A 27,744-nucleotide genomic window follows, 5' to 3' on the forward strand; every position below is an offset into this window, starting at 1 on the left:
GTATTGTTTTCATCTCAGCAAGCCGCCTTAGTTTCTTCACTACGTTATGTTTACCGTAGGAACAAATTAGGAGTTGAAAGAAGCGTTCGCGTTCTTAGATCGAGTGCAGCCGCCGTGACAGAGAAGGTCTCGCGAATCGCACCTGTGAGTGCTGCATTTCGGAAGTATTCATCGGAGGAGTATATTGTCCGTGCTCGAATATATGCGTGTGGCCGTGTCTTGCCCTTTCGCGGCCTTCTTTGTCATCGCCTGTTTGTCGAACCTAGTTGAGAGTGAAGAAAAGAGGAAACGAAGCATTTTTTCAATTAAACGAAATGAACGAAGCTCACGTGAGTCTTCTCTCATCAACCTCCTGTTCAAATTTGCTCGATAATCCTTGACACTAATTAATATCAATTGCAACCAACTGCTTATTTCCTTTCTTTATTTTTTTATAAGTGTAGCATGTGAACAGTCATATCCAGAATCCACGGACGTATAACTTCATCGGGGTCTCCTCGGGTTATAAATTTGAGAACAGACGTCTGCCTACCCATCGAACGTTCTTTCTTCAAGGTGATGAATCATCGTTACGACGTCTGCTTATGTGGCTAAGAAACCACCGTCGATAGGCAAACTAACCCCGTTGATCATGGAACTTCGATTGCTCAATAAGTATACGACAGCATCCACCACCTCGTCAACTTCTGCAACAACATTTACGACACCCTAAAGCAATAGTCTTCGTTTTGAAACACTTATGCTTATTAATATTCGCAAAGATCTTCGATTAGTCGTTAATTAAAATTAAGCATATTAACGTACCGCCGAATCGACCAAGCGGAATTTTGCTGAGCATACTTTGCGCCTTCTCAGAATCGCTCCAACCCAATTTCCCCATTTCCGTCATGATGACAGTAGGATTAACTGTATTGACCCTTATATTGTGTGGACCTAATTCAAGAGCCATTGCCCTGCAAATACGATCAAATATATAATATCAGGTGAGATATATTCTTGGCTTGACCAGATTAGGACCGATGTCTTCTCAATAGAAGTGTCAAGACATCGACAGGCTTCGAGTCGAACGAGGGATTGGAAACAAACGAGACTTCTCGCGAAACTATAAAGCAGAAGATGACGCGCAATTATATTTCTATAGCTAGGTGAAAATCCAAAGCGATCCACTTTATTTCATAAATATTTAAGAATTTTCTCCCTTCCGGTTAGCATATCTGGTTAGCATATACTTCACATTTATTCGTTCACATCAGTTCGTCGCGAAGTACGAGGACTCATCTGTCAATAATGACCGAAGTTCGAGTTCTCCTCCCACATCACGATGATGTTAATTGTCTTACTTCGACAGCATATCAAGAGCGCTTTTGGATGCGCAATAAACGGAGTGATCCTTCAATGCTGCCTGACTGGCCTGCGACGAGATGTTCACGATGCTGCCGCCACTTTTTCGCTCGATCATGCTCCCGGCCACAACCTGGGATACGTTCAGCACAGCCTTCACATTGACACTAATAATCAGGTCGAACTGGTCGGGCGTGACATCTAAAAACGGTGCCAGTACGGCGACACCGGCGTTGTTGACCAGGAGATCGATCGGCAAGACACTCTGTACGGCCTTCCTGGTCGCGTCCCACTCGCAAAGATCGACGCAGATCGTCCGAATCTTAGGGTCGGTCGCAGCCAAGCTGTCCAAGTTCTTCTTCGTTTTCGAGAGCGCAAACACCTGTCCTTTGTACTTCGAGAGGCGCAGGGCCAGATCCCTGCCGATACCTGTTGCAATTTCGTCGTAAGTAAAATATCTTCGTGATAAATACATCACGAAAAAGGAAAGAGAGTAGACGATGCAGTTTGTCTAATTGAAACTAAAAATCTCGTGTCCCCTTTCGTATATGTACTAATTAGATTGCAAAAGAAGTATTTTGTATATTATATCTATAAGCAAAAAAACGAGATGTTTTTCACTATTATAAAGCTAAAAACTTAAACTTATTAAACCTCTATTATATTATTATTGTTGTTGTTGTTGTTATTTTCGAAAGCATTTCGGATTACTTCTATGGAATCTCTATATCTTTATTTTTACAGATCATCCAATAATATTTCGTGTAAGTACTATCAAACTTCATCTTAATTATGAGACGAAGTTCGATAGTTAAATGTAAATATTAATCAGATGATAAATATTAATCAGATAGATTTTTTATTTCTTAAAATACACTTTTCTATAACGATTTTGCATGTTCCTCATGAAAATCTCTCACGATTTTCAATCTTACGTACATATGCATAAAATTGAAAAATGTACAAATAATCCGAATTGTAATGTCAAGACATAAATATATACATTATATTTGTAACGCGTACCTTGACCAGCGCCTGTCACGAGAATACGCTTTCCCTCAAAGTTGATGTTCATGGTCGTCGGTCGTGGTCTGCCGTATTTTGTACGATGATGCCAAGAACTTTGTGTGTTTATCTCCGATCTTTGACACGGTTTTCTTCTTCCCACAGCAGTACGCAAATATGGCACGCGATGAGGAGTCAATAAGAGCGAATTGGTAAGGCCCCTTGCACAATGCCAGGCAACAAGCAATAAGAATAAAAATAGACCAATCACAATCGACTATTACAAGAATAATCTATTGCGATTGGTCTATTTTTATTCTTATTGCCTGTCGCCTGGCATTGTGCAAGGGGCTTAAGAACGTAATTAAGCCGATGTTATGATGATACAATATTTGGTGTGACATACAGCGCTGTTGTTGCTACTAGGCCTGTTCTTTTTCGCTGCACTGCTGCACTGGTGCAATAAGTTAGAGTAAGACAAATATATATTTATTTCACTCTAACTTATTGCACCAGTGCAGCAGTGCAGCGAAAAAGAACAGATGTACTATCTCGAAATGCGACCCTGACGCGTCTCTTAGTGAGAAGCGGCAGATTTAATATCGCTTAATCTCATTCTTCAGTAACAGATAATGTGTAACGACTTAAAATTACATTAACGATTGCGCGAGAGTCGTCAATTTGCTTCAAGAGTATGCTGCGTCAAAAACAAGCGATGATATACGAAAAATTTAAGATAACAACCTCTGTTCCAACAATGTCGATTGATCGATTAATTAATACGAGCGAGACAATCTGACGCGGAAAAATTAAAAATTAAAAAATTAAACGACTGAAAAAAATAAAAAATTAAACGACTGAAAAATGTTTATTTTTTTACAAACACGGTTAAATTTCACCCGTTTTTTTTTTTCATAATCTCTTCCTCTCCCTCTTTTCTCCTTTTTCATCTCTCTTCATTTGCCCGTACCTATTTTCTTTCTTTCTTTACCCTCGTTACAAAATTAAATCACTTGCCGAAATATATAACACGCAAGAATCAATCAAAAATTTTGTCACAGACAGCTGAAAAAAATTAGATAATTCTTTGGAACACTGCATAATTATAATAAGGTTGTAATATTGAAGTAAATATATTGAAAATATTGGCACGTTTACACAACATTACGCACTTGTATTCGCAATGTTAATACGATATATAAAAATATAAAAACGCGTGTGTGTACACGTATGTACGGTATACGATACTCATCGAGCGAATCAAACGAGCATGTCTACGTTAAATAAAAAAGATCTTGCGAAATGCTAGACGTCGAGCTAAAATGTAAATCTGTTCTAAATAAATGGCAACTATCTTTGCTGAAATGTAAAGTGTACGTTCACATCTAAATCCGAACAGTATTGACTGGTCGGCAGTGTGTATTCGCGAGCCTTTATCTCGCTTTACCATCAAATCTGCCGTTCAATTCGCTAATTAATTGCGTCGATATCGAATTGCGAATATATACTAGACAACTCTAGTTCTCCTTCATCTCGCAGCTTCTGGTGGATCATAGTTCTTCTCGAGTTTGCGACTCGTTGTCTCGCACGATCTTGGAGTCCTCCGTGTCGCTGATGTATCCATTCTCGCCGGTGTAATGCGTCGGATGTATCAGAAGTGGATTCGTCGATAATATAATCAAGTCCCGAATGGGGAACTGCGCCGCCCACTGCTTCCTAACGAAATTACAATTGTCACACGTCGAATAAGACTCGTTGCGAAGGCAACTGCGAATTTCCGCGATCGCGGAATTTTGACATCGCGCAATTTGTTCCGTCGTCGGAAATTCGGAGTTGCCGTCTCCGCTCGAAATGGCCACGAAATGTTTATTCACTCCGCATACTTGGGGTGCGCATCCGAAAGTATAGGGAGATACTCGTCAACAGGAACTAATTTCCCGAGAGGCATAGCGTCGACAAGTTTTCTCGCCCCGCTGTTCGACAGAATGTAGCCAAGTGTCCAATAACTGTATGTCGCTCGCACGAGGAACTTGGAGCCTTGTATTCGGCTCTCCGCCGACTCCATCAGTCTCTTTCTACCCAAATATCTGGAACGTAAAGATTTAATCGTGTGTCGGCGTGTAGCCTTTGCCCAGGTCGTATCGATCGCTCAAACGGCAAACTCGAGTCGGGCGGGGAACAAGATTTTCCCTTGCAAAAATGATCGGAAGATAAATTTCGCCGAGAAACTCACACTAAATCCCACTTGATATCGAGATCGGACAACTCGGTCAAGACGTAGCGGACCTTCTGTCGGAAAAACGGCTCGAAGCGGACATCATCCTCCAGCACCATGACGTCTTTGTAACCATGTTCCAACACCTAATATGTCCAACGTCTTAGTGAGTAACCGGCGAATATCTCCGCGCAAAGGAATCTCTTCAAAAGAAATTACCTTTTGCCATATGACATAATGACTGAGGAAACAGCCAATCTCGCCCGTCGTCATCGGCCTGTACGAAAAGTAATTACACGAAATTACAGGAGTCGATCGTTAGGAGCCGAAAAGGGAGCGAATTGAATTTATTATTTATGCGCCGCAGTTCCTATATAGATACATAATGTTACGTTCGCGCTACACCCAGAGTACATTTGCCAATTAACAGACTCAATTCGCTCCAATTCTTTTTCTTTCTCTGTCTCTCTCTCTCTCTCTCTCTCTCTCTCTCTCTCTCTCTCTCTCTCTCTCTCTCTCTCTCTCTCTCTCTCTCTCCCTCTCTCTCCCTCCCTCTCTCTCTCTCTCTCTCTCTCTCTCTCTCTCTATCTATCTATCTATCTCTTTCTAAATATAAATTCAAATAATTAAATTAAATTCTTGCCGTCACCCTCACCTCTTGTGGTAAGGATCCGCATATTCCGGCATCGGTTTCACGCCCCATTCCTTCAGGGTGCTCTCGTTCAAAGTCCTGAAGAATGATAAGGCAATATTAAATTTATGAAGGACGCAAATCTGCCAAGAGAACGACGATATTTTCCTGGGGAATGACACGGCGGAGATACGAAGGGAGAAATGCATTCCCCTTACGTTTACGGGGCGAGCGAAAGCACGCCGGACTTAATTTGCAGTAAATACGCACGATTAATTTCCCGCCCGATATTTCCGCCGAGTCAATTAGAACGACTCCCAATTTACCGCTCGATCGTTCCAACGTGAAGATATTTTCCTCGTAGTTCCTGCGTCGTCTAGTATCACTGCAATTTCGTTCAAAAGTGACGCAAGAGGCGACTAATATTTTCAGCAGCGAGCACATAAGCGAGGCAGTATTTTATCGAATAAAAGCTGGGGATTATATAAATCGAAGTATAATTACATACATTTTCCCAAATACCTGTCATTTCGATCGCTCTGGTAGAAATAGGTCGCACTAATCGTTAATAGTCCTAGCCTTATTGCTTGCGATTTTTTGCATGCCACGGCCGTAATTAGCAAAGCGAGAAAAAGCGGAAAGTCATCGAGAACTTCGATAAAGCTTCAGTCAGGAACAGGATCGAGCGAAGGTATTCGTGATTATTCGCAATTGGGCAGGAAATTACATACCAGCCAATCCTCGCCGAGCGAGAAGTAAAGATCGAGAAGTACGGAGATCGCGAGCGATATACCGTCGTCGGATAATATTATCCCCTTCGCTCGCGCGATAATAATATATTAACTGTGTTGCTGAACGACCCAATGAAAATTAGGGGAATACAGGAGGAAGGAACGAAGGAGGAAGAGGACATTTTCCAAATGGATTCTACGAACGATGCGATAATAATAAGGATTATACGTCGCGGCTTCAAATTTACGCGCTCAGTCAGTCGAGATTAGCTCGACCTACGTCAGACTTCTGATCTCTGAATGGTCACTTCTAAGAAGGATATTCGCTCCTGAGAGCACCGTCGTGGCGGCCTGATTAAGCCCGGCGCTTCCTTTGCGAAACTTCTGTGAATTCATCATTGTACCGCTAATGTCAAGCCTGTTTACTCGCGAGTGAAAAATGAAATTTTTATTATTTCTCGTATCTTTGTCTTGCGGGATATCTGTGCTCGTTTCAATTGTCGCCGTGCAAAATAATCGCAAAATGAAAACTGAGAAAAATATACGAAAGGTAAGTAAATAAAAATCTATCAAATATAAGAAACAAAAGAGAGAAAGACAGGGGAGGTACTTCAATAATTCCAACACACAATCGTAACAAAGACGCGATTCAATCATCGATCTTCGCATTTCACCTGCGCTTCGACAAATCATTCTTTTTTCAGGTGAAATTCATTCAGGGTTAATCGAAGGAAATCCACGATTATTAAACACGATTGTCAACAAAGTCGCGATTCAGTCATCGATTTTCGCATTTCACCTGCGCTTCGACAAATTATTTGTTTTTCAGGTGAAATTCATTCAACGTTAATCGAAGGAAGCCGACGATTATTAAAAAAAAAAAGAATAATGACGCGACAAGAGACGCTGCGTCGTGATATAATCGTGCGAGTTCAGAGCACAACAACGTGATCAATATTTCTCGATTGCGAGGTGCAGCTACTCTCGAGACGACAGCCACGCGTAGGATGTATTTTAATCTTCCGCGTCGTCTAACGCTTATCGATATACCACGGGCAGATCCTTTTTTTATTTCATACATCAAAGTGTTCTTTTACACGCGACATCCGTGCTTTGCGCCCGATGCGCCGTGAGCCTGCGCGTGGAAAATTTCAAAAGGACTCCTCCGGCCGCGAAATCCTTTAGTTCGCCATCGACGTTCACCCCATCCGTGTCGCATCGTATTTTAATGAGTGAGAGGAAGCCGTAAGATCGTGTACGATAACGGCTGCATATGAATAACTGACGTCACTGACGGCCAAAGACACGGCGGAATTACGTCAGGGAGAAGATCGCGAGGAGAGAAAAAAGAAAAACTAACGCAGGTACGTATGTCAGTGTGTACGCGCACGCATGCATCGGAATTCTAAATATATTCATCCTCCGATCGCAAAGATGAGCATTCGGTTTCTCGCACGATGTTTCTCACTCCGAATTAAACGTTAATTAATCACTCGCAAACGACGTTCACGTTACGCGCGCGCGCGCGCGCACGGTAACGTGGAAAATTGGAGAACCCGCTCTCCCCGCGATTGATGTTAAATTATTTTCACGGGATTGACGCGCGCGATCGGCTTCTCTCTATCGCGCATATTCATTGCCCGCCTCGATTTATTTACCAGCCACTCAGTCATATCCGATATAAAAATAGTATTGTCACCTTTTTCATAGAGTTTCAGGCGTCGCTCTCCTCCCCCCCCCTCTCTCTCTCTCTCTCTCTCTCTCTCTCTCTCTCTCTCTATCAGCAATAAATGTAACAAAAATTTCAACAGTGAAAATAACAAATAACTCGCGTCCTCTCCTGTCTAAGAATAATACATCGCTTGGATGTTGCGTCGCTTTTATAAAACATGAAGAGATAAAAATTTGTCTCCCCATAGGGCGCACAATTTGGTACGGCTAGCGATCAATATAGGTGTCCAAAATAGATATTTCGAAAATACGATATAATAAACACGCAATAATAAAACGTAAGTAAAAAAAAGCAAATCACTGATGTCTTACTAGACTTATATGGTATGATTGAATAAACCCGCTTATTTTGCTACGATAAAAGAAAAAAAAAACGATAGAAGAAATAAAAGAAATAAGTTGCGAAATAATAAATTTGTAAACGAATCGCAGCATGCGAAATTCGTAGGAGCTTCGTAGCGTCGAAAGATTAAACAATGCACTGAAATATAACGCATTTTTCTCTCTCTGCGAAGAAAAGAAAATTTGTTCTCGAGGGGTTAAATGTAGCTACTAAAAACGTATACGATGATCAGGTAAATATCTTATCTATTTTAGTGAGAGACTCTCGCTCAGTCACTCAGCTGCCCCCGTTAAATCAAACAGCACTCGAGTTACCACCGATGCAAGACTCGACGCGTGTTCCGAAAAGATCCGATGTGTCGTAAAAGTGGATGAAAGCGAAGTAGACGCGAAAATGTCGCTAAAATTTGTTTGGAATTAATCGAAGAAACACGAAGAAATGGTAGTTTTGTTATCTCTTTAACATATTCTCAGTCGATGATTATTCAAACTATCCCAGCATCCATCGGGGATATTTTTGGTTAAGCGAAGCTGATCGATTTGATAAAACAAAAATAAAAAGAAAGGAAAGATAAGGAAAGAAAACACATACAGCGCGAGATGTAATGATACTCGCTGGTAAAAACGAGGGAGATATTTTTGCTTGAGAAAAGCTGACTCGGTTTGATAAAAGAAAAAGAAAAAAGGAAAGATAAAGAAAGAAAGCACATAGCAAATGATACGGCGGTAAAAATAAGGCGCCATGAACAGGCGAGGGGAAGAAACAAATTTCAATTTCGGCAGTAAGCAAATGACCATAATACCGGTCACTCATATCTCCGATATATTGCCCTCGATAAGTAGGAGCGGAAACGCTCATTCCATTTTATTGACACAGCTCGATGATACGGCAAAAGCGTTTTGCGCGTGTATCCCGGCACGTTCGTTCACATTCGGCTCCGAATTGTTTCGATCATCCCCTACGTAGGTACACACACGTGCGAGCGAGCGAATAGATGATACGATAGGAACCGACATAACTTTTATTCTGAAAGAACGCGCACGGAAGCGCACGATTTACTGTACTATTTCACCCCTCTCTCTCTCTCTCTCTCTCTCTCTCTCTCTCTCTCTCTCTCTCTCTCTCTCTCTCTCTCTCTCTCTCTCTCTCTCTCTCTCTTTTTCTTCCCTTTTTATGATCGCGTTTGATGTAACCGAGCACATTTCTCCCATTCGACGACCAACGTAATACTCCCGACAGTATCCTAATTTCGCCGAAGAACGATAGAAGGCAGAGAGGGCGATCGACCCTTCGTTCGAGTTTGTGGATTATGTAGAAGACGCAACACGTGTTGGCGATATCCCGCGACCACGCGCAACCACCTATCCTCAGGTGGTAGTTAAAGCGAGCGAAGAGAAAACTTCGCCGCTGGCTCTCGCAACTCACGAACTAGTCGGGCATCGATCTTTCATGCTGTCGGTACACGAAGTATCACGAACAGAAGTCACTGAAACATAACAATAGTTTGATCGGCGAGCCGACTTCACCTGGCTTTTTCTAAGCGATTCATCGTCCAATCGTCGTAAAAGTATATAATGTTGCGAGGAATGTCCAACGATCATATCGGTGCACGGCCGTACAATTACATCCCCCTGTTGAAAAATGATCACGTCCGAATTGCATTTGCGATTTTACTCGCTGCAGCACTCGTCTTCGCTTTTACTTGCCGAAGTTTCCCTCAAAATTTGTGATCTAACACTGAGACATTATCTCATACTTGAATTCGAGTACGTATCTCGAACGATTAATACCACGCGTATACATTCCTCTTTCTTAAATGGCGCGGTAATAATGAAAATGAATTCCGCTTGCGTTCCTTTAATTTCTTAAAAGGACGATTCGAGTCGGTGCCGGATCTACGTAAATGTCGCAATATACATTAAGTTTCGCACGTAGGTAGTCGGCTTTACACCACCGGGCCGGTCCTCCTCGGCCCGTTCATTACGATATTACACGATACAGAGTTGGGTGTAATTAGAAACGACGGACGTATACGTGGGCGACAAATATAATCATTAAAACGCACAACACAAGGCTAATCAATCAAAGGCGTTCGACTGTCCGTAAAAGTTCCAGTATGTCGGCTATTTATAACTTGTTTTCCCCTTGTTTCTGCTTTCGGCAGACGGAAACTCCCGGACCGACATTTATATGGACCAAGTTATCGCAAGGATCTACAGTGTTGACTGAACCTCGTAACAATTATTCGAGGACGGACAGCGTAATCCTGATTTTATTGAGACAGTTACAGGACCTCAGACAGATAAGGAAAATCGGCAGGTACGGAAAAATGGATTGAGAAATAGAAATAGAAGAGAAAAGGGGGAGGCGAATTGTACTCGAAATTTTTGCACTCCGGTTCAGTATGTCCGTTGGTTTTGATGAGTTTCACGAAAGAACGGGAATTGTAATCTTCAACAATTTTAATGAAAAATACGAGAAAAGGGGAGAAAGGAGAGGAAGAGAGAGAGAGGAGCAAAGGAGAAAAACGATTTCATTTAAAAAATTGTCTGACATCCACATATTACATTTCTAATTAGCTCTTTGATGTAATAATCGGCAGTCTCGTCGCGAGAAAAGTAAAGTTGAGAGAAAAAGAGAGAAAAAATTATATTCAATGTATAAAACAATGTAAAAAACTTCGTCGTAATTTCCCTCGTAACTTAAGAAGATGATAGAACTTGATTAAATAAAAGTTTATTCAAAACTCCTCTTAAAATAAGAAAACAAAACGCCAATTCTTTGCCACTCTGCAAAATTTAATTCTTGCGCGTTAGGGCGGGATTTCTGCCAACCACTGAATCAGCAAAACACATAGAAACCATGAAACGTCTGCAAGATGTGAGGGTCACGCTCGATACTGCTATGGAATATTATGGAAATCGCAAGGACGATATCACACGACGCCAACCGCTCGCGAATGCATCCGTCCCGTCCGGTAATTCGTTCACATATTAATGAGCAATTAACGTCGCCAGTCGAGGCCGATCGTGATCAACTAACAACCGGTCGCGTGAAATTACTCGATGTTCCCTAAAAAAAAAAAAAAAAAATCCGTGTCATCATCGTTTCGCGCTGATCTCGATCTCGTTACGACACGTGTATGTTTTTACGCGTCGAAGAGCGAAAGTCTATCGATTCGATTCCACCTTCGCACCGTGAACCACGCGTGGTAACGTTGCCCTTGATGGGATACTTATCACCGGGGGTACGCGCACGGTTACAATAGTGAAGCGGAACGAGATGAAGAGGGACGGCCAGACACACACACACACACATTTTCTCTCTCACAAGTTACAGCATAGATAACATCGGCGACCTTTTTTAAAGTTTCATATAACTTAAAAGAGACAGTTTCTATGAAAACCTCAACTCTTCGTAGGACTGTACAACTTGAAAATAAATTCGAATAAACAATTTTCATTCCGAATCCGAAGCGCCTAGATCCGATGTACCCAAACATCGAATTTGCACCGCGCTCTTCGCAGATTCAAATGTTAATCCGCGACGAAACGAGGTGGACGTTGATGGAATGCAGAAGTGCGCGCGCACGGGACAGAGAGAGACGGGCGCGTAATAAAATCTCCGATAGAAATAGATATGGACAGACGATAAGGTATGGGAATAGGCGTGATGCGCAAAAATATCACTCACCCGGCCCGACCTGTCAACTGCATAACGAATGCGGCATTAATGGAGCTCTCTCTCTCGGCGATATCGCGAAAACGCATTTGATTCGATTCGCATCTGGCGTGAGAAACGTCAAGGGTCCCGCGTCGATACGCGCGATCTCGTTAATACGTCTCCTTTTAGAAGTCCTGGCTGTCCCAGTTGCCGCCACTATCGTCCCCGACGCTCGCAGAAAGATACGATCGCGCGCACGACGTATTATCTTGCTTGTGCAGCTTTCGCCTTTCTACGGCTCGGCCTCGCGATACACACGTGCTCGCCGCCGTTGGCACGATTACATCGCCGCCGGTGAACTTTTTCACACGTACCCTCGATCGTTAATGGCTAATTAAACTTGTTATTGGTGTTCATATTGTTCACGCTTTGCCACGTTGCGAAACGTGAACCGAGCACAGTCGCGCGCTGCACGCGGTAAAAAATAAAGCGCTTATATTTTTAAATTTAAAGAGCGCACCTATGTGTGTGTGTGTGTGCGTGTGCGTGTGTGCGTGCGTGCGTGCGTGCGTGCGTGCGTGCGTGCGTGTGTGTGTGTGTGTGTGTGTGTGTCCGGCGCTGAGCGAAGAGAATATTTATTAGATGTACGTCAGTTTGTAGCTTTAAGCAAGGTGCGTGTCGCACGCAACATGAGAGAGAGGGAGAGAGAGAGAGAGCTTACATGCACCGCGCCATATTAAATATATCCTTTTATGCAGGACGTTTTCTCTCGCGCGGTAGCGAACACATTTCAACACGCTGATATTTCTCTTATTGAAAATCAAAATGATGTTTCCTCTGATAAGGTTCCTTTCTTTCTCTCGGAATCACATTTTTTCTCACATGACTCGCATTTTTCCATCCTGAAATTTTACTGCGAAATAGCTTCCGATAGGAAAGCTACATAAATGCACGGCACGCACATAAAGCTTGTATAAGATGGAAAATTGAGATTTTGTTACTCGCATCCTTGAAATAAAAAAGATAGTTTTTACTCTCCCAGCCGGCCGCCTTTTCTTCCTTGACCTTTCACCGAGAAAACGCTATCCCGCTCTTCAATAAGAAATATCACCTCATATGCCAAATTGCGCTGTTGAAAATCCTATACATTGTCCTGAACGGACGCGACATGAAGGATCCGTGGCGATCAATCTTTCTCGTTGTTCCTCGCTATTGTTCGCTCGCTCCGTTTCTCTTGCTGCGAGAAGTCTCAAGTTGAATTAGAAAAAAATAATATACGCTGATCGAAGAAGTGAACAGAGAGAGAGAGAGAGAGTGGGGGGGGGGGAGAGAGAGAGAGAAAGCGCGGGAAAGCTGCTGCGTTTAAAGTCAAACGAAGAAGGAACTCTCGGTCGGTTGGTTTTCGCGATTGCAGCGCGCAAACACGGCGACAGGACTCACCCGTAAAAATGGCACGAGGGACAATTACGGCAGGATCACACGCCTGAAAATATTTTCGCGCTTCTCAGCCGCTTCATTAATAACTCACCGCGTCTGAAAGAGAAATTCGAGTGCGCACCGCGCCTGTCATGAATCGATCTCTCCCCAGCAGCATCCTCTCGCCGCAGCAAGAAATTATTCATCAGCAGCCCGCCGGCCTTTTTTATTCTTAGTACGCCGTTACTCCGTCTATACGTCAAGCGCGCTAACGCTAATGACATTATTATCCTTTCTCTCCTGAAATATCTCTCACCCACGGGAGAGACCGCCGCGCGCCGAGATATCGCGCCGTCGTGTCTCCGATACGAAGCAATCGTGGACGAGATTTAGCGCGTCTCCTCGCGTCGCCGCCTTATCCGCTCTTCCACCGCGGACGATTTAACATAACTGAGGGAAAAAGAGAGCAACCCCGGCGGAGAGAGTTATCCGACCCGGCCGGGCCGCCAAACGTGAGGAGTCGCGCGGTCGTTTGTCGTCCGGACCGCAAAAGCGTGTCACCGCGGCCGCCTGAATCTCCTTGTTCGAGAAAGGAAAGCGCGGTGAGACGTCTCGCCGGCGCGGCGCGGCAAAATGAAACCCGCGCGAAAGCGCGATAGACGATAAAACGCGGAACAATGAGCGTGGATGTCTCCCTGCCGGGACCATTTCCGCGAATGTTTGCGCCGAAGAAAAGGGGAGAATTATCTCCCTCCCCTTTAATTACACGCAAACGTCCCCTGATTAAAAGACGTTATTGGTGTTACGCGGCTTTTCACCGGACGTATCTCGCGCCGGTAACCTGTGCGCGGATCCTCTTTGAAAAGAGGAGCGTGTCGTTCGTGCCCGCCAGACAGCGCCGAGACTTCCAAAGGATACCTTGAGGACGCGTCTAAGAGATGGCTAAGGAAAATAAAACGCCTCTTGGACATCCCTTACAAGTCTGTGCTGCCTGGGAGATTGCTCTTACCTTTTGTCGGGCCATTCGTAACATTGTATCGCACAATTGCATCCGCGATATTAAAACACCGCTCTCTTCGCACGATTCTTCTACTTCTCGATGAGATATGAATATTCCTCGTATTCATGGAAGAAAAATGAAATTCGTTGGAAATTCTCAAGCAACTCTTTCCAAATTAACGAGATCGCATGTACCTCGCTAATTACTTCCCTGGCATTTCCAGAGGACATCCGGTGCGAGCTACTCGGATCTCTTCGAGCGGATAATTGCGACTTCGATAATTACCAGGATACCTCTTGAAATCTGAAATCTGAGTTAGCAAAAATGATAAAATACCGTCTGGAAATTTAATATCAAGAGGCACACCGTGCCTATATTACGCGAAACTGCGAGTTGAAACGAGGTGAGATATTCATATCTCAGCAATGGCTAAACCGATCGAGGTTTTTTCAGTCCCCCAATCGATTGGGCCTTAAAAAATGGGAAGAAAAGTGTCCTAGTGTTTTTCGTATACGTTGTCTCCAAGTGTATATATTTTAAGATAAAGTCCGAATCACGGAAAATTTCGATTCAGTAAGAAAGTAAGAAACGCTAAATCGCAGAGGAGATGGGATTTGTGTATCTCGTTTTTCCGACACCAGGTCCTGGATTCTATAACTCGTAATTGGAGTTAACGACACTTTCGTTATCGTTGCGCAGCTTTTCTACTGTATACAAAAACTGCGCAACAATAACGAAAGTGTCGTTAACTCCAATAACGAGTTACAGAATCCAGCTGCAGAGGTGTTACGAGCGCGCTGAAGAAGCAAAGAGCAGCGAATGCGAGTGAGCAAGCGATAGAGAGTAAAAGAGAGAAGAATATTGCTAGAATACAGGAAATGAAAATGTGCGACAGAGAGAGAGAGAGAGAGAGAGAGAGAGAGAGAGAGAGAGAGAGAGAGAGAGAGAGAGAGAGAGAGAGAGAGAGAGAGAGAGAGAGAGAGAGAGAGAGAGAGAGAGAGAGAGAGAGAGAGAGAGAGAGAGAGAGAGAGAGAGAGAGAGAGAGAGAGAGAGAGAGAGAGAGAGAGAGAGAGAGAGAGAGAGAGAGAGAGAGAGAGAGAGAGAGGAGAGAGAGAGAGAGAGAGAGAGAGAGAGAGAGAGAGAGAGAGAGAGAGAGAGGCATAAAAAGGTGAGAATACTGTTGGTATGTGTCACGGTATGTTATGACGCATATCATTTGATTGCCGGTCAGCTGATGCTGAGCAAACGATGTAATGAGCTGTGCCATCGAAAAATCAATACCGGTGCTTATTGACTCGTCGTCCAGAGAGATCGCTCTTCAATTTTAAGGACCGCTTGATACAATAGCATTTATAACGCAAGTGGTGTAGGTAATAGGCGAATTAGGCGAATTAGGTGAAGATAATTTACAAGTAAGTATTACGACAAAAAATGTACGTAACATATTTTCACATGTAAAATTTATAAAACTTACCCTTTTAAACAAAAAAGTAAAAAAACGCGCCAAGTACAAGCACAACACGTATTGTATTCTTTTTAGAAATTTCAAATTCAAATTATTTTTTTAAGGTATATATGTGTACATAACATAAGTTTTTTACAAGTAAAACTTATCAAATTATTTTTCTTTTAAGATATATTGTACATAAGTTTTTATAAGTAAAAATTATATCGTGTTATAAAAATTTAACACGTTTATTAATAGTGTCCAATGTTTAAAAATAATATCTTTTTAAAGGTTATTATTATTCAAGAAAAACCTAACTACAAAAAATGTCCATAACATAAATTTTTACGAGTAAAATTTATCATTATTTATTAGAACACTGAGTTATATGGTTCTTTTACTTGTTATTATAACAAATTAATTATTATAACAATGCAATAAAAAAATATTTAATACAAAAGTCTTGGCGCGGTTGCACCAAAAACTATATCGAAGATGTATGTACATAAAAGCCAAATTAGATATTATTGATACTTCGTCAATTATAATAAGAATAACATCTTTTAATAAAAAAATATCAAAATATGTAGAATATATACACATTCGATATGTATATGCTATAGTGAAAGTTTATAATTTATTATATAATAACCAAAAACGAACGATTGCGATGTGCGCGAGCTATTATATATTTTACACTCATATGGAATTTCAAGTTCAAATAAAACTATTCAATATCGCGCTATAAATATAATACATGTCGTGTACGATAGATTCAAGTTAATTTCAACAAATATATTATATTATTAGTTTTATATTATATTATATTATATTATTAGTAGTTTTTGACTTTCGCGGCCATTGATACAATCAGGGTGTATTTCTTCGGGATGGATACAGCGTCGTAATTCAGCTTTGTGCCGAGGTTTCGCAAACATTGCAGCTTGCATCATCAGGGCTAGGAGCTCCGATACTGAGTCTTCCTGGTTTGTGGTTATCCGTATATACTCTTCCATTCTTCTAAGTGGAGGTTGGGAGAAATGGGGAACGGGGTAGGGGAAATGTTCCGATCAATCATATTAATTGGCCAGCTGGTCAATTAAAAACTATGGCAGATACTGGACCGCACGAACAAGCTGTTCACTCCTCTGAAGAAAAAACGCGGAAGAAGAAAGAAAAGTACAACAAAATCAATCCACAAGCCCAAACTCCAGTTCTCGCAGATACAGTAAAGAACCTAAGCAAACAAACCCTATCTCCATCTGAGATCACCATCCTCGCCAAAGGACACAATTTCGCAGTTACACCAGTCAGTATTCCCACAGAGGAAATAATCAGTCAAGTGGAGACGGCTATCTACCATCTTACTCCGGAAGTTAGCAACGACATCAGAAATCGGATAGTTAACGTTCTCCGCAAGACCAAAGCTCCCGTACAGAACATAAGTCGAGAGAAATGTCTAGCACTCAAAAACTTAAGGGGGAACAACAAGATCCTAATCCTACCAGCCGACAAAGGAAACGCCACAGTGGTTATGGATAGGGAAGAGTACTGAAACAAAGTGAATACTATGCTCTCAGACCACAAAGTCTACAAGAAACTTAAACGCAACCTAACTTCGAGCATAGAAAAGAAAACAGCTGCTTTGCTCAAAAACTCAGGTCTCCTTGCGCCAACTATCAAATATTTAACTCCTTGAGAATCTTCAGCACCCAGATTGTATGGTCTTCCCAAGATTCACAAGGAATGGGTCCCCCTACGCCCAATCGTTAGCAATATCAGTGGACCTACCTACCAACTAGCCTGCTGTCTCACAAAATCCCTCCAGAAACTCACTGGACTCAATGACTCACACATAAAGAACTCAATGGATTTCATAAAGAAGATAACAAAGATGAAGACAGGAACTAATGACATCTTGATAAGCTTTGATATAGTTTCGTTATTCACTAATGTTCCAATCCATTAAATATCATTAAGAAATCCGATAAACTTCCTGCCAACCTCTTCCCTTTAATACAACATTGCCTAACGTCTACTTACTTTCAGTTCCAAGAGGAATTCTTCGAACAGACATCAGGAGCAGCAATGGAATTTCCAGTGTCACCGATCATTGCCAACATCTTTATGGAACACTTTGAGAATGAAGTCCGGAAGAACGCACCTCTTAATCTTTCGGTATGGTTTCGATATGTGGATGATACGTTTGTCATTTGGAGCCATGGCAAGGAAACGCTTCCCCAATTTCTCGACTTCCTAAATTCACAGCATCTCAATAGTCAATTTACAATGGAAATGGAACAAAATAAATAAATTCCCTTTCTGGACGTACTGGTTCGAAGGAACGAAGATGGTACACTAAGTCACCGAGTTTACCGAAAACCCATACATACTGATCGATATCTACACGCAATCTCTCATCACCATCCAACACAAAAGAAATCTGTCATCAGTTCCCTGGTCTACAGAGCCCTAACAATTTCTGAAACAGCTTCCCTAGATAAAGAATTAGAACACTTCAATCGGGCTTTAACTAACAACGGATACAGGAGTAAAGACATCAATCGAATAACCTATAAACTGAAGAACAAAATTTCGGATCCGGACAACACTCAAGAGCCAGAGGAAGAAGAAAAACTGAGTCATCAGAGGAAGAAAGATAAAAGAACAAGACGGTTGTCCTCCCATATCTTCAAGGTACAACAGAACGTATTGGCAGGACTCTAAACAAACATAACATCAGAGTGATTTTCAAGCCACCAAAAAAGATCTCATAATTACTCTCCAACCTGAAAGAGAAACCATACTTGGACACACCAGTGGTGCGATTCTGTAACTCGTGATTGGAGTTAACGACACTTTCGTTATCGTTGCGCAGCTTTTCTACGGTATACAAAAGCTACGCAACGATAACGAAAGTGTCGTTAACTTCAATAACGAGTTATAGAATCGCACCACAGGTGTGTATAGGATCCCTTGTGCATGCGGAAAAGTATATATAGGAGAAACCGGGAGGAAGATTTGTACACGGATCAAAGAACACCAGCGATGTATCAAATACGATCACTTTTCTCAATCTGCCTTGGCTGAACACTGGATGGAGGCTGGACACACCGTACAGTGTGACAAAACAACCATTCTGGACTCCTCACAAAACTACTACGCCAGAAAACATCGAGAAGGATTGGAAATTCTGAAACATCCCAACAATGTTAACCGAGATAAGGGTCTTCAGGTGAACCCTATTTGGCACGCTGTCCTCTCGGTTTTTAATTGACCAGCTGGCCAATTAATATGATTGGTCGGAACATTTTCCCCATCTCATTCCCCATTTCTCTCAACCCCCACTTAGAAGAATGGAAGAGTATATAAGGACAACCACAAACCAGGAAGACTCAGTATCGAAGCTCCTAGCCCTGATGATGCAAGCTGCAATGTTTACAACGTTGGCACAAAACTGAATTACGATGCGGTATCCATTCGAAAGAAACACACCCTGATTATGTTATATTATTAATATTCAATACATTCGAATATTATTTTGACATACCTATTTTAAGAGTATTTTATATTAGATGTATTTGTAAAGAAATAGTTTATATTTTACTATTGTATTTTACTATGTATAGAGAGAATTTACAAGTACATTTTATTATAATAAAAATGTTGTCATGTATGTATTAAACAAGTTTTAGTTCGATATAGTTTTTGGTGCAGCCGCACCAAGATTTTTGTATTAAATATTTTTTATTGCATTGTTATAATAATTAATTTGTTATAATAACAAGTAAAAGAACCATATAACTCAGTATTCTAATAAATAATGATAAATTTTACTCGTAAAAATTTATGTTATGGACATTTTTTGTAGTTAGGTTTTTCTTGAATAATAATAACCTTTAAAAAGATATTATTTTTAAACATTGGACACTATTAATAAACGTGTTAAATTTTTATAACACGATATAATTTTTACTTATAAAAACTTATGTACATATATATCTTAAAAGAAAAATAATTTGATAAGTTTTACTTGTAAAAACTTATGTTATGTACACATATATACCTTAAAAAAATAATTTGAATTTGAAATTTCTAAAAATAACACAATACGTGTTGCGCTTGTACTTGGCGCCTTCTTTTACTTTTTTGTTTAAAAGGGTAAGTTTTATAAATTTAACATGTAAAAACTTATGTTACGTACATTTCTTGTCGTAATACTTATAATAAATACGTGAACTTTCTACTCAACGGTTTTCATCGGCTCGACAGAGAGAGAGAGAGAGAGAGAGAGAGAGAGAGAGAGAGAGAGAGAAAGAGAGAACGGCTCTTCACAAATTAGGCTCGGCTTTTAGATTTGTTGCCCCGTGCGTGTGGGCAACTGTTTCTCTCGTCAATTATCATTCCTTCCAGCGAGCAAAGTAGTGATCCGCGGGCGTTTGCGAGATTAACAACAATTGTGGAAAATTTTCGATGCCGTCACGGATCTACGTGTCACGAGCGCGCAGGTGTTACGCACGAAACTTCTTTATCTTTTACGGGTGCGGGAACGACACAACGACATGATTCATCCTAAAAACTTATTCTGCCTACACGCAAGCAGGGCTATAAAATAAGAGATATGCGAGGGGACGAAGGTGTATCATCGTGTTTCGACGGCCTAACTAGCGGAATAGCTCGAATTTCGGTGCGAACGAAATCACCCCGAAAATTCTCTTCCGAGGCAACGAACCGACAAGCGCGGCCGAATTATCGGAAGGATTTTCTGCTGACATCTCTATTTTCTCAATATATAAATAATTAGATACTTAGTCTGTTTATGTTTGACTATCGCCGAAAGCCTATGGAAATGCACTCGTGATACGCGTCGTTAAAATGATATTTTATATTAAATAAAAACGCGACGAACCGTCGAAAGTGCCGAACATAAAAGAGAAATTTTGCGAAAGAAACAATTGTAAAATTTTAGACGACACTTGGTGACGTCGGAATAGATCCCCCTTCTCTCTCTCTCTCTTTCTCTCTCTCTCTCTCTCTGTCTACTTGTTTTAATTTAATATATTTCGAAAATAATTTTATATTTTATATTTCAACTGGGTCATAAAATCCTCATTGATAAAAATTGCACTTTCAGGCGCGGATATTCAAGTTTGTGAATTAATCAGCTGATGTACCGGAAACTCGAGATGCTCGGTACTGTAAGAATGCGGGGGCAACGATACGCGAGCACGTCGACGTCAGGATAATGAACATCGACGGGCAATCTGGAGAAGTGATAGGGAATAATCATGCAGCCCGAGGAGTTTTTCGCAACGCAACGTGCGCATGGCACGTTGAATTTTCCGACACACGCGACCCCGCTGCTCCACCGATCGAGGTTCGAAGGGTCGATCGAATCCAAGAAGATGATAACGATTGATGAATCGGCGGCGGCGGCGGCGGCGGCGGCGGCGGCGGCGGGAGCGGACATACAAAGTCGTATCGGACACGTCAACGGTATACTTTATTTGTATGGAACACCGCCGCTGATCCTTTTCTGCGTTATTTCGATCGCCATAAATATCAAGGTTCTTATGAGCGTATTTTGGATCAAACGGCCGCTCAGTCCAACCTTACACATCAGCTTGAGTCTGGCAGGTACAGTGATCGCGTGAATTTTTTTCTTATTTATAAAAATTAATTAATCCGCAATGAGATAATAGCTCGTGGCAGTCGCGATAAACGTTGGATCAAACAAGCAGCGTGCCTCTGAGGTTGTGCATTAATAAGTATATGGAGAATCGCGCGAGTTTACCGCGATATTCTTAGCGGGTGAAAATATTGTCTTTCAATCTTCCGTTTCACAGGGCTCGCGTTAATTCGTATACTTTTCAGTGAATAAAATTATAATCCACCTTGTGAACTGCACACCCGTCTGTTTTCGAGCCATTTTTCATCAACGGATTCCCTTTCGCTCTTCTTTAAATTATTTTTCCTTAATAAAAATTTCACGCGCGAGACTCCATATCCTCCCTCCCCCTCCGGCAACTTCTTGATCCGCAACATCACTTATCTTGACTAAACTTGGAAGTTAATTTACGTTAAAATAAAGTTGAGATCGAGTGAATAAAAAAATCAAGAGAACACTTGAAATTAGATAAAAAGTAGTTCCCATCTGTCAGAGAACTGTTTGGAAGTGGGGAGTTTTTTTTTATTTTTACGTTTTTGCTGCAAAAGAAGCGGTACTGAAGATAATTTGACGCGTGTTCAAATTGTAGGTATATTTTTAATTGTAACTTCGTTGTGCCTTTGCAGGCGCGGACGCTTTTTCCAGCACTGCTCTGGGCATAGGACTGATCATGAATAGTTTTATACCTTATGGTCTTGGAATTGAATTAAAAGGTAAAATTTTATCCTCGACGTATTCTCGGTTTGCAAAACAGCCATTGATAATTTGTTTTCGATCTAAAGTTGTTGATTAACCAGACTTAAAAAAGATTACCGACTTTTAGCAGATGATAAAAAACAGTGAAATCTTTATCTTCATCTTTAGAATGTGCGTGTAACTTTTTCCTGATAACAGGCCTGTAAGAACTTATTCTGTTTATCGAATTCTTTCTCGTCATAAAACACATCGCATATTAAAATCGAAGACACATATGCGTACAAATATTTTTCCGGAAATAAAATACCAATCGAAGAATCTGCTTCTAGGCGTAAGCTGTTTCCTATTGGCACTTGAAGCAGTAAGATTGGGAGGCGTGATAATCACTGTCTTTCATCTGATGGCTCTAGCCATCAATCACTACTTAGGCATCCTCAAACCTCTTCATTATCTTTCAATTATGACATACAGGTAATCACCACTCGCCTCCTTTCGTCGGGAAGCTCCGTCGAGTGGCATGAAAATATCTATATTCCTTCTTCTTTTAAGAAATACTACGTTTCTCTTGGTCCTGCTGTGGGTGCTACCAATCTTCTTCTTCGCGCTGTATTTTAGTTTAATCGAAAATGAAGGTTTCCAGTCCGTAGGGTGCGAGAAGAACGCGTAAGTGAAAAACCGCTGAAAATTCCTCTCGCTGATGCACGTACAAAGTATCTTCCTTTTAATGTGTCTGTGTAGATATGTTTGTGAACACGCATACTCAATATTTATATCGCGCGGAGGTATCGAATTAACACGATCAGACATATCGAATAAAACTACCATGTCGTGCTTCCAGGTTCTTATATCACAAGCAATTTCGAATGTTATTCAGCAGCCTCTTCTTCGGGCCGTTCGCCTTGATGGTTTGCATTTACGTTCACATATTTTGCATAGTAAAGAAACATCAAGCCACGAGACTGCGTTTTCGCAGAACGGGATCATCTTTTCGCCCGAGAGCATCGGAAGCGTTACGTAGCACTTCCAGGCAGATGGCGAAAAACGTCAAAGCGGTCCACACAACTTTGTTCATACTTGGTAAGCAGAGAAAGTTGCTTTGAAAGATACGAGCGAAGTGGCAAAGTAAGTTCTCGATGTATGTACGCGGGAGAAATATTTCTCTTGTATATGTTATATAATATCGCAGTTCTCATCTTTGATTTCTTCACGTCTTATATCCTTCCGTAAATAATCCGTTGAACACAAAGTCTTTAACGCTACCGCTCGCAATTTCTAAGGAAGCTTCCTGATCGGCTGGATGCCCGGAGTAATAATGTACATGCTCGTATGCGAGGACTGTCTGCTGCAATTTAATTGGCTATCAGGACACAGCACATTCTTCATTTACACGATAATCAACTGTCTAATAATCCTGAAGACCTTGGTGAATCCAATTATTTACGCCGCCCGAATGCACGAAATTAAGGTAATTGTCATGTAAAAAAAAAAAGAGAAAAACTTTACAGGAAACCGGCGAAGTTTCTAACATCGTGAAATTTTCAACTTATATTTTCATATGTGCATGTGTGCGTGTGTGTGATTTTTCAACTGATTCGCTCAATTTAAGATAAATATCGTATCGTATGCTAAAAACCAAATTTTCTAAATTTATTAAATTGCATTAAATTTTCTCAGGCAGCCACAAGGCGAATGCGCAACTCCTTCTGCGAATGGGTGACAGCGCTCACCGGTTTTACCACCAATCGGGGTATCAATAGAGTTCATAGCAGCGAAAAAACACGAAGCAGACATTCCCAGTCGAGGAATGGAACTTGTCGATCTTCGCATAACGTCAGCGTTCAAAGAGCTCGAAACGGGAGCACTTACACTTGTACGGTTTGTAACGTACGCGAATGTGGCAATACACTCGTGTAAATGTGAGAAACGCTGCGAAAATATTTTCTTGTGTTTCTGAACGTTTGTGCAAACATGAGTCGGCATGATCAGCGCTGAAAGAGCGATATAATGGCTACGACAACATTTTGGTAGCGTATTAAAATTCGTATTAATTCTTCCTGTTCCACATTTCCCACACTTTAGTTTAAAAGTTGTTGTAATAACTGTCTCTCAAGTTAACGCATCGTTGTAACCGTATTTTGTAATTCATACAACGGACCCAAACCGACTTTTATGAACATTAAACGTGATAAAAGTTTTTTCCTTAAGGCCGCAATCTGTATGTATAATTGTGAAATCATGTCATATCGCGCTTCGATATTCTTAACCCTGCTGTTATGTTTGTTCATTTTACTTTCATTGCGTTCAAGTTCAGCTGAAAGAACATCCTCAAATGTTCAAGTACGATTTTGATCAGATATACAATAAATTTGGATTATTTTGTGATGGAAATGTCGTGAAATGGTATTCTTTTTTTTCATTTTACAACACATCGATATAAAACAAATTTGATCTACATTTAAAATTAATTGCTAAAGATAGAATTTTTAAATAGATAAAAAGAAGGAAAGAATAACATAAAAAATTTAACTATCATGTTAAGAAGTAAGCCCGATATTATTTACATACGATATTCCTTTTCTATATTTTATAAATACATATCTTCAAAAAGGAAAAAAAAAGAAATTAATCATGAAATCAAAAAAATATTAAAATCAGTAATTGCATGTATTGTCGGGTTTTAAGAACGTAGATTAGTCGAAGAGGATGAAGCAGAACAGAACAATAAGGTTAAATCATGTGCGTGTTTCAATTGCTTTTGGATTTCTACATTTATATAAAAAAATATTTATTGTCATGACTCACCTACCATCCACGGCGTCAATAATCTCCGCTTGAATGCCCAATTCCTTGAAAAGTTTTTGCATCCTTCTACGTCTCTCCGGTCTTCTCAACAGATTTATCATGTAAATGTAATCCAGATTGAAGGTGTCCTTTTCCGGATATGTTACATATTGTTTCAGATCTTCTGACAGTGGCAAATAGTCGCTGTGGGCTGCACAAAAAATACACACGTGAATGCGTACTACGAGATAGCATAATGTATCGTTCCTATAAAAAATCACTGCTCGGGTATTATATATCCTGAACACAAAGTACAAATGTACTGTCTCGTCTATAACTAGAAATAATCAATTTCCATGTGAAATTTCCATGTGTTGAAATTATTTGTATGCTTTATCTAAATTTTAATGTACTTATATATTACTTGTTTCTTTTTATAAAGAAATTTTGTTACTTACGTAATATATTATTTAATTTATATATTATATATTATACGTTTTATAATTACATTATATATCATATATTGTCATAGAAATGTGTGAACTTACCCAACATTTCTACCTTCGTGTTAATCAACCGTTGCATATCCTCCGCGATAGTCTCATCTTTCTCCAGGGGTACCATGACAAAACCATAAATTTCGTCGTTACATACAAATAATGGCACATCTATGACACAAAACAATATATCTATATATACATATATATAAAATATACATATATATATATATACACACATACATGCATACATATATGTACACACATCAACGATGTTTCAAAATACTGTGCAGGATATCACAGAATAAACAAATGTAGAAAAACAATAAATCCCCTAACAATTTAGAGTCAACCTTTTCCCAACAGAGTATCCTATTATAAAAAAAATTTTTTTTTCCCTAAAACATCTCGAGAAAAAAGAACCATCATAACTTTACATACCCGATTTATTCGCTCCTATAGCGAATGTTATAATATCGTCTACGGGTCCATCGTAGCTGATCAGTTTTTCAGCCTTATAGGTCAAATGATCGGATTCGTATCTTCTCAAATCTATAAGAACTGCACTATGGATCATGGGCACATTGTGACAGCCGATCTCCTCGCGATACAAAATCGGTTCGTACTGATCTGTGCGTGCGTAATAATATTCCGCTGTCATGCCAGCCCAAAAATTACTATACATGCCGTCTGATTTCAATAAAGGTGCTACAACAGTTTCTCCTTTCAAAACCAAGTTTCGTAAAGTGCTTGAATTGGTTAAAAAAACGTCGGCATCCAGCATCTATAAAAAGAAATCGCCTTTTGCTTTAAAAATGCTTTCTTTTATATGCATAAAACATGCAAAGAAATATAAAATGTAAATTATGTAAATCTAATAGGAAATAAGATGTATAACTGCGAATTAGTAAAATTTTATTATTAATACAAATTATGTCTTTACAAAGAAAAATATAAAGTTGCTTCAGTATCAAATTATTAGCAAAAGAATGTTTTAATTTTATAGTTGATACTGTATACATTTATAAGGAAAACAGCTATTGATATATTCATAAAAAGAACAGTCAAACATTAATTATTTATACACAATTGGTCGATGTATAAGAACATCGTAAGATGTTTTTATTGCGTTGTTGAAATCATAAAATTAACTTACCCAAATGAAATCGGTCCATATTTGTCTAGCGTAATTAAGTGCTTGTTCGCGCAAATTTATTACATGTGCGAATCTACGGGATGACCAATCGGTGATCGTCTTCTCATCTTCGAACCCCATCGATGTTGCGTTTAAATGAACATTCAGGCAATGATACTTCTTGCCTTCCGAATTGATCCATTTATTTAGTATCTCTATAGTATTGTCCACATTGTTGTCGCTGCATATCCTGAAACGATCGATGTAAAATTGTCTCATGGATTCTTGAGCATCTAAAGACAAATTTCTCTCTCTCCTGCCTTTCACCCCCTTCGTATTCGAATTATGTTTGAATCTGTTATTATCTTTTCTTACAAATATCTTTTCAATTTTCTGTTAAATGTAAAACTAGAGAATCATGTAGAGGAGACCAGGCAATTGAGAACAATACTTACAGAATAATCATGTTTCAACATAGAAAAGCGCAAACCGAATGAAACAATATGGCGGCACTTTCGCGCTCTTGACGTGAAGTCAGATCAATCGATCGCGTAACCTCCGCTTCAATCGCAATATAATCGCGGCATATTTCAAAATTTTAAACAGATTTGAAATTTACACGACAGAAAGTAAGTAGAAATGCACATTAATGATAGAAAATCTCAACAAACGAGAATAATCCGAAATACATTAATTTTTTTTACTGTTGGTTCGCTTATAAATCCGGAATTAATTCTGATCGTTAGTTACAACACTACAATAATTACTGATACACTTAAATAATTATTGATATACAACTCGCAATAAGAGATAGTATGTCAATTTTCAAGAATTATGTATATACTGATACGTATAAATTATTCAGTTTATACTACTTCGGTATTTATAATTTTAATATCGATTTCTCTTTCTCTCTCTCTCTCTCTCCAAAGATTTTTGTGAGTTCTCGTCATTTTGCCGACGTGGCGAGGGCGTGAGAAAGAGAGGTAAGGTTATGTGTCGCTTCATGATATTCACCAAAGGCACATTCGTTCCTTAGGATAATCCAGCTGCTCCATGAGACTTAGAAAGTATGGCAACGTGTGTGCTTTATTCCTGACTAGAATCGTAATGAGCACAGTTGGCTCCTTCGAGATCCCGTTGTACATAGCTACACATACTACGCCGATAACAGAAAGAACGAAAAAACAACCTCGAAAGATTGCCATGACGTACATATAAGACAGGCTCGTTTTATGTCAAACTACTAAAAAGAAGTCGAAGTGCAAAAACAGTGATTATATCAAAAGATAGCACAACGGAAAATCACACATTCTCGATGCTCTTCACGTATCATCACATGCGTGGGTGTACACAATCGGTAAAACAGTCAACTGCAAGAAAAATATATACGATCCCAATTACTTTAATTTGATCTGTTAAGTTCTAAATATGAGATAGGAAA

The 27,744-nt window shown here is 40.2% G+C and overlaps 3 protein-coding genes across 5 annotated transcripts; 1 reads left to right on the forward strand and 2 right to left on the reverse strand.

Moving 5' to 3' along the window:
* Positions 1 to 407: 407 nt before the first annotated feature.
* Positions 408 to 2,602, reverse strand: LOC105188495 (L-xylulose reductase). The gene is made up of 4 exons (XM_011149999.3): positions 2,365 to 2,602; positions 1,341 to 1,770; positions 805 to 953; positions 408 to 686 (listed from the first exon to the last, which is right to left on the reverse strand). Exons 1-4 carry the CDS (start codon positions 2,414 to 2,416, stop codon positions 583 to 585), a joined length of 735 nt encoding a protein of 244 aa, XP_011148301.1. The 5' UTR covers positions 2,417 to 2,602; the 3' UTR covers positions 408 to 582.
* A 677-nt stretch (positions 2,603 to 3,279) lies between these two features.
* On the reverse strand, positions 3,280 to 27,730 carry LOC105188515 (glycosyltransferase 25 family member). Its single transcript, XM_011150031.3, has 10 exons — positions 27,318 to 27,730; positions 26,322 to 26,550; positions 25,607 to 25,949; positions 25,217 to 25,336; positions 24,690 to 24,879; positions 5,217 to 5,291; positions 4,781 to 4,838; positions 4,580 to 4,707; positions 4,230 to 4,433; positions 3,280 to 4,062 (listed from the first exon to the last, which is right to left on the reverse strand). The coding sequence occupies exons 1-10, from the start codon at positions 27,515 to 27,517 to the stop codon at positions 3,897 to 3,899; spliced, it is 1,713 nt and encodes a 570-aa protein (XP_011148333.2). The 5' UTR covers positions 27,518 to 27,730; the 3' UTR covers positions 3,280 to 3,896.
* LOC105188505 (trace amine-associated receptor 4) lies at positions 7,065 to 24,884 on the forward strand. 3 transcript variants are annotated; one of them, XR_003113235.1, is made up of 10 exons: positions 7,066 to 7,287; positions 10,162 to 10,316; positions 20,658 to 21,160; positions 21,818 to 21,904; positions 22,217 to 22,358; positions 22,437 to 22,550; positions 22,726 to 22,964; positions 23,165 to 23,352; positions 23,562 to 23,911; positions 24,848 to 24,884. XR_003113235.1 is itself a non-coding variant. In XM_025300996.1 (9 exons), exons 3-9 carry the CDS (start codon positions 20,812 to 20,814, stop codon positions 23,799 to 23,801), a joined length of 1,359 nt encoding a protein of 452 aa, XP_025156781.1. In that variant the 5' UTR covers positions 7,066 to 7,287; positions 10,162 to 10,316; positions 20,658 to 20,811; the 3' UTR covers positions 23,802 to 24,091. The 3 variants fall into 3 exon arrangements, 2 of the variants coding, with proteins under 2 accessions (XP_025156780.1, XP_025156781.1); XM_025300996.1 differs by lacking the exon at positions 24,848 to 24,884 and having other exon boundaries at positions 23,562 to 24,091; XM_025300995.1 differs by lacking the exons at positions 10,162 to 10,316; positions 24,848 to 24,884 and having other exon boundaries at positions 7,065 to 7,287; positions 23,562 to 23,801.
* Positions 27,731 to 27,744: the final 14 nt, after the last annotated feature.

This window comes from Harpegnathos saltator, unplaced genomic scaffold, assembly GCF_003227715.2.
Source record: "Harpegnathos saltator strain DR-91 unplaced genomic scaffold, Hsal_v8.6 scaffold4, whole genome shotgun sequence".
NCBI classification, from domain to species: domain Eukaryota; kingdom Metazoa; phylum Arthropoda; class Insecta; order Hymenoptera; family Formicidae; genus Harpegnathos; species Harpegnathos saltator.

Excerpts from the sequence above, each read along its gene's own strand:
- LOC105188495 (XM_011149999.3), bottom strand. The coding sequence starts at position 2,416 with ATGAACATCAACTTTGAGGGAAAGCGTATTCTCGTGACAGGCGCTGGT. Across the intron at positions 1,771-2,364 it reads CGTGACAGGCGCTGGTCAAG|GTATCGGCAGGGATCTGGCC; the intron begins GTACGCGTTACA and ends AAATTGCAACAG. Across the intron at positions 687-804 it reads TCCGCTTGGTCGATTCGGCG|AAGTTGACGAGGTGGTGGAT; the intron begins GTACGTTAATAT and ends ATGTTGTTGCAG.
- LOC105188505 (XM_025300995.1), top strand. The coding sequence starts at position 20,812 with ATGCAGCCCGAGGAGTTTTTCGCAACGCAACGTGCGCATGGCACGTTG. Across the intron at positions 22,551-22,725 it reads GTAGGGTGCGAGAAGAACGC|GTTCTTATATCACAAGCAAT; the intron begins GTAAGTGAAAAA and ends TCGTGCTTCCAG. Across the intron at positions 23,353-23,561 it reads CCCGAATGCACGAAATTAAG|GCAGCCACAAGGCGAATGCG; the intron begins GTAATTGTCATG and ends AAATTTTCTCAG.
- LOC105188515 (XM_011150031.3), bottom strand. The coding sequence starts at position 27,517 with ATGTACGTCATGGCAATCTTTCGAGGTTGTTTTTTCGTTCTTTCTGTT. Across the intron at positions 25,337-25,606 it reads TATAGGAGCGAATAAATCGG|ATGTGCCATTATTTGTATGT; the intron begins GTATGTAAAGTT and ends TTTGTGTCATAG. Across the intron at positions 24,880-25,216 it reads CACGAAGGTAGAAATGTTGG|CCCACAGCGACTATTTGCCA; the intron begins GTAAGTTCACAC and ends TTTTTTGTGCAG.